Genomic DNA, 13,432 nt, shown 5'->3' with positions numbered 1-13,432 from the left:
GGTGGATGTTCGATGGATGGGCCCATGTGGCTCGGGAGGGAATTAGCTCAGATGTGTCCTTCGGGCTACTGAAGGAATCAGTAACATGCACAGTAAGAGACACACGGAGCTTCGATGAATGTGTGTAACTCAGAGACAGAGCAGCGCTGACACAGATTGTATTGAATTTGGAGTTAAGGGCCTGAAAGCTCACCGGGAGGAAAACGCCTGGGCGCTGACAGCCTTTGCAACTTTTCACCTGTATTCAAAAAACACTGCCAGGGAAACAGTGTCACTTGTAGCAGGAGAAGGGTTATTTTCATCATGTGACTTGGCAGCCATAGTCATTATGAATACGATTTGATCATGTGGAGTCAGAGCCTTTTACTGATAGCAGATTAGCTCAGCGAATTGAATTGAATAGCTTTTTACTTTTATTCTGTATTTTGTAAAGCACTTTGCAACCTTGTTTAGATAAGTGCTATACAAATAAAGTTATCATCATATTATTATTATAAATGATCTGTTACCGGTGTCAGTTCAAAGACTCCTTTAGTGTGTGACATTCTCAGTATGTTGCAATTTTCAAATATTAAAAGCTTTTCAGAGTCTCATAGAAAACCTCTTAAAAAGTGTGTGGTAAGGATGGAAAGCAGACCAACTTTTATTAGTTCCTCGAAGTATGTAACTTTCTTCTCCCAGACAATACTTCAATGACAGTTGTTGAGGAGTATATTTTAACCTTTTTAATTTCCTCCTCATTCCGAAAACATCCAATTGTTGGTAACATCTAGGTTTTTATAACACAACAGGGTAAAACTAGTTCCCAAAGATATTTTATCAGCATCATTTGGTTCTCTTTTCCTGCACTTTGACATTTTGGGAAATGTTTATTACCCTTTTTAGCGCAGAGCAATACCACGCTGATGTCTGTATGTAATTGCAAGGCTATAAACAGTAGCTAGTTAACCTATTGGCATAAGGTCTGGACAAAAGGCAATCAACTAACTGTCCAAATGAAATTAAATCCCCTTACCAATAGTTTACAGAAGCTGCTAACCCAACACCCAATCCAAGAATTAACATATTTCTCATTTATTTGACCCATGATAATAAAGCAAGTCAGCATTTTCCAGGGGATTATGTGTTGATATTGAATATTTCTTGGCTCAGACAGTCATCGCTGGTTTCCTCCTATGAGCGAAAAGACATTAGGTAATGACTCCGGTTGTGGATAAAATATTCCAGCTCATAACCCCCATAAAACTACACCTTTTTAATAAGTATATTTTATTAATTAAGTGATCTACGTGGATTTTGTTGTTGGATTTGCGGTTTACCCTGCTTCTATCTTAACGAGGAAGGTCTTTGTGGTTACCTTTAAAGATGACCATGAAATATTCCAGCACATATCCCCCATAAAAGTACACATTTAAAACACTTTTTACACAAGGTATATTGTTTTAATTAATGAGCTTTAGAAGTGCTGGTACATGGATTTTCTTTCACTGCATGAGATTTGTTGTTTCCTTATTTGCTTCGCTCTGCCAACCATAATGCTGGCTATAATTACCACAGAGAGGGAATTGATCCTCTCCCATTTCCTAAAATGTGGAACATTAAAATCAGCACCGTGTCACTGAATCATGTGAAAATATGATTTCATATGAACATTTTTGTAATATTTTCTTTCCATTTTTTAAACCACCACATCTTGAATTCAAGATTCAGCCTTGACCAAGCGCTGAAACCTCAAAACACAATGCAATCTGATTTTTACTCTGCAGTAGTGAGACAAAAGAGGGTTGGATTAGGTTGTCTATGTCAATTGGGTATTACTGGATTTTCCATTCAGTTGAATCTCTTCCTCCATCTGTCTGGAAGCTGATCCATCACCGGCAGACAGAAGACCATTACCACTGCAGAACAATGTGCAGCCTAGTAGTATCCTTGTCTCAGCCAGACAATAGTGGAGGAAAAAGTTTATTCCGAGAGTCGATAAGAGCAATTATATGGTTACTCCAATTGTTACGCTCAAGTGGGAGTAAAATTAAGTTCAGGCGCACACACAGAGAGAGAGAGAGAGACAGAGAGAGACAGAGAGAGGAAGAGATTGCTTGAATATGGCAATAGCTTTCTTGTTTTATATATTTTACTTGCCCCCCTCACAGTCAATATTATGAGGATCCTGCAGCATTAAGCCTTTGTTCTCTGCTGTTACGTGTGTGTGTAGCTATTTGGGGAGATGGACGGATTTAAAGGCAACGCTTTGTCATATCACGTCAGCCCGCTGTGTTTGTGAATCAGCAGGACCGTTCAGCATTTGACCCACGGCTTTGCATCGGAGATTGTTCAGCGTCCTACAGACACTATCCCCTTTCCATGCCTCAGATGGTGCCATAATTCCAAAGGCTGGATCCTCTTACACATTTCTATCTATACTTCTAGTCTGTATACTGTGTATATTTAGGACACACAAATCACCTGCTGTAACAGTTCGCTATGGCAACACTGATCAATAATCTATGAAATTATGAACGGACCAAATATTATAACGGTCTGAGGAGAAATTTCAGGTATCTGAGTCATCACCTCCCCTCAGGATGATCGTCAACGCTCTTTACATATACCAAAGACCCTGCCAGCAGTCCCTAAACCCTGCTAATCCACACACAATCCATACCTCATCTACAATTACCTTTCACACGTCCTTATTACTTTAATGTATTTTATGTCTATTTCTTTGTTTTTCATTCAGCTCAACTCATCTCTGGCCTCTCAATTCCCCCGACAGCAGAGATGAAATTGCTGAACATGTATAGTCAAAGCAAACACAGTGATGGGCTTATTAAAGACACAGGGAGCGGAGAGGAGGAGCTCAAGTCTGGCTGCAGCTGCTGCATTGGCTGTGTGTTCAGCAGTGGGGAGGGGCAGAGAGAGGGAGAGAGAGAGAGTTGAGGGAGGAGGGCAGCACTCTTGTTGGGAGATAGGGAATGCCCGTTAGTTGCATCCGCCGATAATAGCACATCAGCCAGAGCAGTGCTATTGGGAGAGCAGCGCACAGGCAGTGCGGAGGACTGAGCTGCTGAGCACAGAACAGCACACTAGAGGAGATAGGCACACTCAGAGAGAGCGAGGGAAGAGAGAGCGCATCAGAGAGGAGAGGAGTACAGAGAAGGAGCAGAGCAGTGGAAAGAGGAGAGGAGAGTGAAGAGGAGGAGAAAAGTTACCAGGTCAGCAAAAGAACGTGGAAGTGGAGCAGCTGGGGCTCAAGCAGGGTCTCAGTCCCACCGGAGAAGCCCCGTGCAGCAATAGGCAGCAGGAGAGGAGAGTGATATTACATGAGGGGATAGAGGGAGAGCTGTAACTTCTTCCTGGAAAGGCAGTTCTGTCATCAGGGCAGGGTTATGCTCCTCACAGGACCCCTCTGCACAGCTACTTCAGGAGGATCGCTGCAAGACAGCAAGCAGAAGACACTTGAACCTGGCAGAGGTGTCTGAGCCGTGCAGTTTCTGATCCATCTGTGCACTGTGAAGTGGATGTGCTTGTGCTTCTCTAGGAGAGTGAAGTGGTGGAGCTTTGGAGGGCGAGTTGTTCTGTCCTGTCATCTCAGAGACTATGTTAGACTGTGCGTCAGGAAGTCCTTCATCAGCAGCTGCAGCCCTAGAGCATGGAGAAGTCCAGCAGTGAGGAGTCAGCCATTCACCGTAGCCCCTCAGTAGATAGCCGTGACTCAGATTTTGCCCAAGCCTCCACGTCTGGCCGCCCATTCGGTGGCCGGGGGTTTACCGCCGGTGCTTTCTACGGCTCCACTGGGTCGCGCAAAAACGCACAGCAGGGACAGGCTGGAGCGGCAGCTGATGCCAGCGCAGGGGACAAGTCCAACAACAAGCAGAGCTCACCCAAAGGCAGCAAATACGTGGTCTTTTACCTGGATCTATCCTTTGTGTTCCTTCTAGAATTCAAGAAGTGCAACATGGCAAGAGGCTGCCTCTGCTGCTTGAAGTATATGATGTTCATCTTCAATCTCATCTTCTGGGTAAGTGGCTGATTATTTTGTTGATGTTTTCGCTCCTCACACTTGTTCTCGTTCATTTAGTTGATGTGATGATAACCAATGAGAAGGCTCAGCGTGCGATAAGTTTCTCAAATGTTAATCAGGGAACATTTTGACAAAGTGATGGTTGTCAGTGCAATATTGCATTTCTAATTATTACATCAGGCTGTTTATGCCTGCTCCTCTCTGTGCATGTTGCTATTCCTGGATGTCATGACAGAGTCGATGGCTCTGCACCAGGTCCCCTTTTGTATGTGACTGTTTGGGATGGCAGGTGGGGGTCGGATTGTGCCGGTAAGGAGGGAGTGGGTTCCTTTGGGTCACACATTCACACGGTTGTGTGATTTACAGTGAGCATGAAGTTGAAATGCTGCTCTCGGTATGCAAGAGAAATAGAATATGTCTCTACAGGGCAGTTACATTGATGAGCAACACATTATACGTCACTGGCGATATGAGCTGAGGTGGTGAGCCAGTGGTTCTGGGAGAGCTGATGTGATTTGTGGGCTTCATTGAATTCTTTACTCTTGTTTGAAAAATGTCTCCCTGGGGTAAAATATGGACAGTGATATTAAATATTGTAGTAATCCTCCAGAATCACTCATTCTTTTTATTATCTGCATTTGATGATTGAAGTGTTTGTATGTTGAGTGTGTAATTAAAATGGTTATTACAGTAATGAGATATAAAAAAACAAACGTTACAATGTTCTTCATGTCTTTCACCCACAGCCTCTGATTGTTGCCCATGCATGGGCATTTGTTGTCAAAGTGGGCATCCCTTGATATGTTTACAGAACAGATTAAAGGGCTTATGGGTTATGGGGCCAAGGCTTTTGTGTGGATGCAGCGAAGCGTGAAGCGTAAAAACATCCCATCACTGGGGTCTCCACCAACCACGGCCCACCATGTCCCTGGGTTGTGAGCCCTGCTAACTGGGGCACAAAGGAGGCAACAGAGTGGGCATTAGCCGGAGCCCAGCTGTGAACTGGCCTGTGTTTAAAATACACACACGTACACATGCACCACACAAAGCGAGATTTATCTCGTCGTCTGTCCTCCATGTATGAAAATGGACAGGCCTGCTAGTGGCCGACCCCACTCTAGAAAAAGGGAAGGGTCTCTGCTGCTTCAGGGCAAAATCTCCATGTCCCCCTCAGATCATTATTCAGTCCACAGAGGCAGCAGAGTGATTGGCAAAGACACAGAAATGGCTCAGGGGCTCCTCTGTGTGTCTCCTCCTTCATGTGTTTATTTAAGGGAATGAAAGGGTGCGAGATGATGTTAGATTCATTAATGCAGACACTGACTTACCTTGATGTGAGCACCGCTTTTGAACTCAGTCAGTAAATGTAGAGTTCAATTACGCGCTCAAGCTCTGACATCACTACTGTTTGAATTAGAGATGGAGTTTCCAAGGGGTTTTCCTTTATTGGCCAAATGATGATCGATAAACGTTTTTTTCAGTTTTTAAAACATGCACGATTTCCCTTATTGAAAAAAAATTCAAAAATAGGCTTTTTTTAATAGCAAAAGAAGCCAAACAGTCCGCAAAATAAATGAGCTCTAATTATTCAACTTACCTGTGTGTCAGTTCTAGCCGGCTTGGCTCATTTTACAGATCAGAAGCAGTCAGTGCACTGCTAAGGATCCACCTTTGAAAGAAGTCACAAGGTCATTATCTGCTTCTTCTTCTTCTTGAGGGTCGGTCACAGAGGATTTACGTCGAGGCTTTTACTTCCCAGTTTCTTTCCAGGCTCAATTTGTGTTTAACCCTTTTCAGTGGCAAAACCCTGACACTAATAACCGGCTGCTGCACACCACTAATAAGGAGGTGGAAAGAGGCTTTGGATTTCAAGGCTGGTGGCCCCTGCTTCATGTGGAGTCAAGCCTGTTTGCCTCCATGGAAGTGTAATGAAACAATCCCTGAGAGAGCGCCACAGCTCCCCCTTCAGTGATGACTCGTAGAGACCTTAAGTGGCTGTGGACTTCCCCCAGTGTGGCGCATTTCATGCTGTGCAATAATTAAATTTTGACTCTGGTAATGTTCCCTTAATGAACACCCACCATGCATATTCCCTCTTTTTCCTGCAGATTTTTTCTCTTGTTTTCCTTCCAGCACAAGATCAAATTAATAACAGTTTAATCAGTATCCCGTGGGAAGAGAGTGGGTTGATGTGTGGGTATTCATGCAGTGTGTGGCTGGTGGGTCTTAGTCCATCAGAATGTGACAACTCGAGGCTCTTTGGCATCTGTCTGACCGGCATGCTGGATTGTGGCTCTGCAGTGCGCCCAGTTTGAAGGTGAGGGCTGGGAATAAAGGATTCGCCCCTCTGTGAGGGGTCGGGGACAGTGTGTATGAGCAAGACAGAGATAGGAAGGGTGAGAGGGAAGCTGTATCTTGACACCCCTGGGATTGCAGTGCTCGCCTCTCATGCTCCAGGAATCACAAGGTTACTGCAGCTGGTCGGGAGGTTTGCCTCTGAACGTCTGACATCTCATCCCGAGACTGAAGGGGGGGATGGTGCGCTGCTCTAACACCAGGTACAGCAGGGGTCTCTTCTTTCACTCACTACCCACACACCCTGCGCTTCCCAATGGTAACTTGAGGCACAAGGTAAACAGCGGCAGGCATTCAAGGCATCTCCATACATGCGCTCATCCTTGGGCCCCCCCAGCAGTTGTTCATGACCATCTGGCTCCTCTTTCTTATAAGGGATTAGAAAAATCTGAGCCACAGGGGGAGTTTCAGCCAGATTACAGCAGTATAGGGTGGCGCTGCTAAGGATTGAGAGCGCAGCTCCTTCGGTCGACTCCACACTAAAGCCAACAGTCGTCACAGAAAATGGCGTTTGTGCTGTGACGGTGGGATTCTAAGTGTGTGGTTTCTTAGGGGGGGGCTTCACAAACATCGAGGGACTGTTTGACCGGGCTGATAGGGTGATTGATGTTAAGCCCCATTGGTGTCAGCCTTGTGAGCATATCAGTATTGGTGTTCCTGGGATTTCAGCCTCTTACTCTGCAGTGCATCCTCTACTCGCAGCCTCCTCTGTTCATCTCTTCCATTCAAGATTCAATTTGTTGCCCACCGCTGTTACGTATTTATCTTGTCAGTGAGACCGGGCACCTTTTGAAAAGTAAAAAGATCAAGCAACATCACACACAAGCTCGTTTTCATCGTTTGAGATAGGTTGTGCCATAGCCATCCCAGCTGTGTCATTATCATGCCTTATTAAAAGCCTTATTTTATATTCTTATTTAAAAGAAACGTGTTGTCTCAGCTGTCTTATCCTACAAGTACAACAGGGGTGGTGGAATCAGAGCCACTCCTTTTGTTAGAGGAGAGAAAACCTCAAATGTCTTTAGCCTTTCTGAAATCTTGTGCTTACGTTGGGGATTGCTGCGGGACTTATGAACGATTTGGTCCAAAGCAACAGAAGATTAGTTTTCTTATTGATTAAATCACTGAAATTGTGAGGAGTGTTAGTGTGTGAGTGTGTGTGTATGTGTGTGAGAGTGAGTGAAGGTGAACGTCTGTGTCTGGTTGAATGAAATACCATAAAGCATTTCACACAGGCTGTCCCTTTCCCTCCGGGGGATTTCAATCAAAGGTGCCAGAGCAATTTGCCTGTTTCTCATTCTCTGGATCGGCACGTGAAAAGTTCAGTCATTATTTATGGTTCAATGTGCATTATAACAAACTTTCTATAACAAAAGAGGCACAGCTGAACTCCATCAGTCACTGCCAGGTGAAACAAGGTTTGTGGGCGCCGGAAAACAGATGAGGGTTGAGCGCGCTCGGCGAGATGATGAAACAAGCTGTGTATGCCGAGCAGTCACGTGCATTTAATTCCATCAATTCACCATGAGAAGCTTGCTCTTGAATTGGCTTTGAGTTTGACGTGGCAAAATGTAGCATCAACCTGAGCCAGGCTGTCCGTCTAAATATTACACCTCCAGCTATGATGGCTCATAGGCATTCAATAGATTGAATCAATACGAGGGCCTGCATCGGTTGACCTCAGCCGGTCAATACCACCAATCCTAGATTATATGTCTTATGTAAGTCATCCATATCTATAGAAAACAAACATAGAATAATATGCTTTCATTTAATCAAATACTCAGCGTCTTCCCTGAGAGCTGGTCTCATAACTTTCCTGCAACATTAAGATGAAGAACCTCATTATATTTATATGCATTTGAATTATTTGAAGTCTTGTAATTACTTTCCCCTATAGAGTGCTGGGACTTGATTCAGATCGGCCGACCTGCTCGGTAAACTATCTTCATATGTCCGGCTTTGTCCGGAGCATTGTCTCGGGAGATCTCCATAATTTACTCACCACTCCTCGGCCGATTCGATTTCCCGGCTGTGTTGTGCAGCGTCTCTCAGGTCATTAGCTCATGTTGCAGATCAACTAGAATACAGAGTTGCTATGTTTCACTCTAGTGGGTTGAGGTTATAGAGCATTAGAAATAAAGATGTGGTTTTTTTTAATTTATTTTTTTGCTAGGATGATGTTGGCAGGTGGTGCTTTTGCAGGGATATTAATTCTCCCACCCCATCGTTCATCTCCTTTTGAATTGGATGGGGCCTTGGACTTGATGAGTCGTTGTTTTTGTTTGTTGATTTCGTAAAAGGGTGATTATGACACACACGAGGACCAGAAAACTGCAGCGTTTTAGTTTCTGAGTTAATAACTCAGGCAAAGATTAAATAACCTCCCTCACAAAATAACCATACTATCCTTAAGTTATTGCCACTCACACAGTGTGTACTCCTCCGGGCAATTTAGAAGTATAGTTTAAAGTTTACTGCTCTGCAAAAGGCGACAGGGCAGCAGGTACAGTTTTTCCCAGATGCTACATTGTCGGCTCTGTGGCTCTGACACATAAAGACAGTCACCTTGGGAACAAATGAAAAAATAAGAGCCTGTAGCTCCAGGAATCACAGTATATCATAGACGATAGAATACCTCAGTGATATCTTTCATTCACTCTCTCTTCCCTCCCTCATTCACCCCAGTATGGCTGTGTGATATGACCAAAATCTCATATAGCGGCAGAGGTCATTTCATCTCACGTCCAGATAAGGATACATCATTACCTGTTGTTCGAGTGTGAAACATGTCTTGGCTTATCTCCTTCAATTCATATGATGGGAAACAGGAATAGTTTCCTGCAACGTCTGAGATTTGTTTCAAAGACTCAACTGTTGAAAATAAACTATAGAGTTTATTTTTTATTGCCACATGTTGTATATATAAGCATATTGCCCAGAGCTACACACTAGTGTCCCGTTCTTTAGATGCATGTGCACATCTTTCATTCCTTAAAGTCGCCTTAGTGTCACATGAGAAAACAGACACTGGCAGAATTTGTTATCATATTATTTGGTAAATCTTCTGCACAAACACTCAGCGGTACCTCAGCCCCAAGATTCATCATCCTGTCTTTGCTCCAGCGATTGAAATGCAACGATCTCGCTTTTCTAAATATAGGCCGGAGGAGTTCAGAGTAGAGAGGATGGGTGAACGAGGGGAAAAGACGAGTGTCATTAGTTCTGCATACATAAGCAGATCCTTTGTGAAGACGATGTGCCAAAGTGTGCACGTCAGGCAGCAGGAATAGCAGCAGTCGGCGTTGTGTGGTCAATAAATGTGCTGATAACGCTCAACCGAAGTGTGACTGAAGACATCAGACGACATGTTCTCGGGGCGTTGATCAAAAAGTCTCATTCATACTTTTATGTAGTTTTTATGTGTTTGGAAACAGATCAACAATTTAGAGACTATTGGGGGGGGGGTAAACCAAAACAAGCTTGTCTGTGCAGCTGAAGACGATTTCACGTGTCATAATGAAATTCAATGTGGTGCAAAGTGATGGGTATCATCAAGCAAGCTGTGGTACGGAGATGCAGCAGTCTGTGTTGGAAAACGAGTGCAATTATGGTGCGTTTCAGCTGCCTTTGAACATTTCACATATCATGTAGTGACAGTAGAGCCTGTGGTCTCAGCTGAGCCCCAATAAACCAGACACACTGTGGATTTTTCCCCGGCTCCAACTTTTAAAAAGCCGTTTGCAGTGTCGCAATGTGACAAATACCTCGGAATGTGCATCGCTCTCTTTCTGCTTTGTCGGCCTTTTGTAAGATGTGCAGAGAAATCTCCACCTTATTGCACTTTGTGGTCCAACAGAATGATTTATTTAATCTCGGTGTAGCAAAACAAGTTAGAGCTTTCCATGTTGCAGCGTTACAGATGGAAACGTTTATTTTCAGGGCTATTTTTTATGTCCTCGTGCTGCAGTAGTGGTTATAAACTATCTATTCTCACCCTCTATTCTCAGCTCAGGAAGACCAATCAATGCTAATCTTCTCCTAAACAGTGAATTAATGTAGATGGGGGACAAGCGTGCTAGTTCTAACTACTCAGCATATTCTCAGCTAAAGGCAAATTGCGGTGGAATCAATGATTCCTCCTCCAGCTCTGCTCAGGAGGCTTAGAGAATATCATATTTTTGTTCTTGGTCTTCTGAGAGCAAACAAAATTGTCCTGCTCATGTTTGATTAACTCAATGGGATATATATTAGCAATATTAAAACAGTATGTATGACCCTGCAATGCAGAGGATTTCTTTGTGAAACAGTTGCTTGGAAATACTAAAGATGTCGCCAGTCCAGCCCACCACAAGACGATCCTTAGTGTCCAGGGTGCAGCTCCATAAGTTCTCCAGAGGTTATCAGCAGTGGGCAGAGGATGCATCAATGACTCTCTCTTTAAGACCTGCAGTATTTCCCCCAGGGCTGCTACTTCAATTGACTCAATTGGGCCTGATATGTTTTTCTTCCCACCATGACCCCACTCAAACAACCCACATAGCATCCATTATCTTCCACTCTCGGAACATTCGCAGACCCCCCGACACACCGTGCGTGCCGTGCAACGATACACTGAAAATCTGAGTATATCAGATTGACTTTGCATGTGTGTATTTTAAACATGCCCTTTTCGAATCTGGGTCAGGAACCGGAGAATTCACTGGCTGCATGATAATAAGCCCAGGACACATCTCCAGCAGGGCTCCAGCGCTCCATGAGGCACACACTCGTCCTCGTTGTTAGCCCTGACAAATGAGAGACAGATTTATGCCCTGAACATTAGAGCATATATTGATTTATTTAGCTGAACCTCTGCAGATTACTGCTGTGTTACAACCCAGTCGTAAAATCTAACATATTGTAGTTTTCTAGATGGAAATGCATTATTACATACTCAGTGTAGATGATTGTCTGCAAGTGCCTGACATGTTTTTATCGGTATTTTTTAATGGGGCAATTTCAATTCATGTACGCGACATAATGTGCAATTCCCACCATCAGCCGGTGAGTTAGACTGTTTGTTGTGATTTGAAATGGATGCCTGTCTTGTTTTTTCACAGCGAAACCCAGATCTTCATCAGAGCCGGTTGTTGCAGTGCTCTCGTTATGTCGGATCCAATTTGAGCTTCAGTCTTATTTGATGTGCATGAGGTGTGCTCACTACCAGCTCTGATATTCTCCTTGAAGAGCGAAATGCAGTAACTAGTCAAGATCCTCCACCGCTACAGTGGCAAGATAACTGTCTGGCTGACAGGCTGTGTAAACCTAATAGGGATTATTGCAATTCTTCCTGCATGCAGATTTACTCTCTCCCTTATTACAGTTTTAAACTGTCCCCTTGACTTTGCCCGAGTCTTATCACACAGAAACCGTTCTGCTTGTTTATTTTACACCAATTTGCAATTACCAGCTGTCTTCCCAGACATGAAAGAGCCTTTGCTTTGTGTATCTGCTCAGTTTCAGGAGATATCAGGGTTTTATATGTTCCTGAAATCTGAAATCGGAAGCAGTCTGGTTGCCTGCAGCATGCAAAGTCTTATATAAAACGGAAGCATATGAAACCAGCCTCCTTCCATCACTTTGGTATTCAATCTGGGGCACAGAGGGACGTCTCACATCTTACTTTTTAGAGAGAACCTGACAGTTTTATTTCATAGTGGAAATCCAAGAGCACGACCGTAAAGTTGTCAGTCATTGTATTCACCTGAAATGATGAATGGTCAGGTTAGAGGTTTTCACGTTCACGTTATAAATACATTCCTCGACAAAACATGAGCCTTTTAATGATGCAGCACAAACAAAACAGCCACGAGCAAGTGAGCCTTGAGCCCCTGCTCATGACCTCCTCTAATTAAATTTAATTCAATGCATAAGCCACTGTATATGAATATTATGGAACAAAACTGTGAAATTTCTTTCAATAAATTGTTGATTTACAGTTTTATCAATTCGCTAGTGTAGGGAATTCCTAATTAAAGGTTAAGTAAAGTGAGAAATCGCACACACAGACACACACAACACTGACGCCGGTTTGTATTTGGCGTCAGTCATCATTATTTTTGCACAGATGTCTCCATTTCTCTTATTAAGCCACCCAGGCATCAGTAATAGGTGACTTGGGATGGTAGTGGAATACATAAGCGCGGAGCTCGGTGTGGGCAGAGTGAGGTTATGGAGAGGAGTCCAATCAGAGGGGTCGATTATGGGGTCGTCGGCGCCCTCAGTGAATGATCTCTTTCATCCGCAGTGTGCACTCACAAACCCCCATTACTGTGCTTTATCCTCTGATAATATCAGGTAAGGACAGGGCAGCAGGTTTGGGGTCAGCCCATTAATGCCGCCCCTGCCATTTCGTAGAAATTTCAACTACTTCAGAGCAGGACTGTCGTCAGTGTACATCACCAACATGGTGGAAATTCAAGTTTGCTCACACTGGTTTTGCGGCTGTGCAAAGACAGACGGGTTCGGACAGATTTTTCTCCCCCTGTCCCCTTCTGAGAGGACAGACCGGCCGAGACCAAAACACTGTCCCTTTACCCCGGGTGGGAGGAAGTGAAGCATGAAGGCAGAAAGAGAGGGGAGGGACCACCCACCCTAGAGCAAGAGAGGTGAACATGTTGATGTTTGATGACAGTCCCCCAAGAGGTGAGTCACCCTCACTGTCAGATGCTACTCTCTCTCTCTCTCTCTCTCTCTCTCTCTCTCTCTCTCTCTCTCTCTCTCTCTCTCTCTCTCTCTCTATCTCTCTCTCTTTCCCTGCTGTCCACATCACGTCACTTTTGTTTCTCCTCCTGGGGGCAAACTTGACAAAACATTTGGTGAATTTCAGGAGGAAACAGGGCAGAAATCAATTCAGCTTAACTGCTGGAAACAGTTTCTGAAATATTTAAGGCAGAAAACCGGATGAGTGAGGAAGAGAGAGGATTTACCCGACTTGTCGAGTGTTTTCCCCCGACTTGTCACCTCACTTGTTTTTCAGTTAGGTGGGACGTCGGTGATGATGAATTGCTTATT

The 13,432-nt window shown here is 44.1% G+C and overlaps 1 protein-coding gene across 3 annotated transcripts in view; it reads left to right on the top strand.

Moving 5' to 3' along the window:
- tspan9a (tetraspanin 9a) overlaps window positions 1–13,432 on the top strand; it is a 154,681-nt gene that overhangs the window by 87,253 nt on the left and 53,996 nt on the right. For 2 of the 3 annotated variants that reach the window (XM_069528370.1, XM_069528369.1), the window contains exon 4: window positions 3,939–4,018. In XM_069528370.1, coding sequence (XP_069384471.1) covers window positions 3,956–4,018 — 63 coding nt within the window. In that variant the 5' untranslated portion in view covers window positions 3,939–3,955. Of the gene's footprint in view, window positions 1–3,514; window positions 4,019–13,432 lie in introns of those variants that run through there. The other variant, XM_020103613.2, reaches the window with a different exon arrangement.

The sequence above is a fragment of the Paralichthys olivaceus genome, chromosome 7, assembly GCF_024713975.1.
Source record: "Paralichthys olivaceus isolate ysfri-2021 chromosome 7, ASM2471397v2, whole genome shotgun sequence".
Classification (NCBI taxonomy): Eukaryota; Metazoa; Chordata; class Actinopteri; order Pleuronectiformes; family Paralichthyidae; genus Paralichthys; species Paralichthys olivaceus.
The sequence above is the reverse complement of the archived record's forward strand: the minus strand, read 5'-3'. Positions and strand labels throughout refer to the sequence as shown.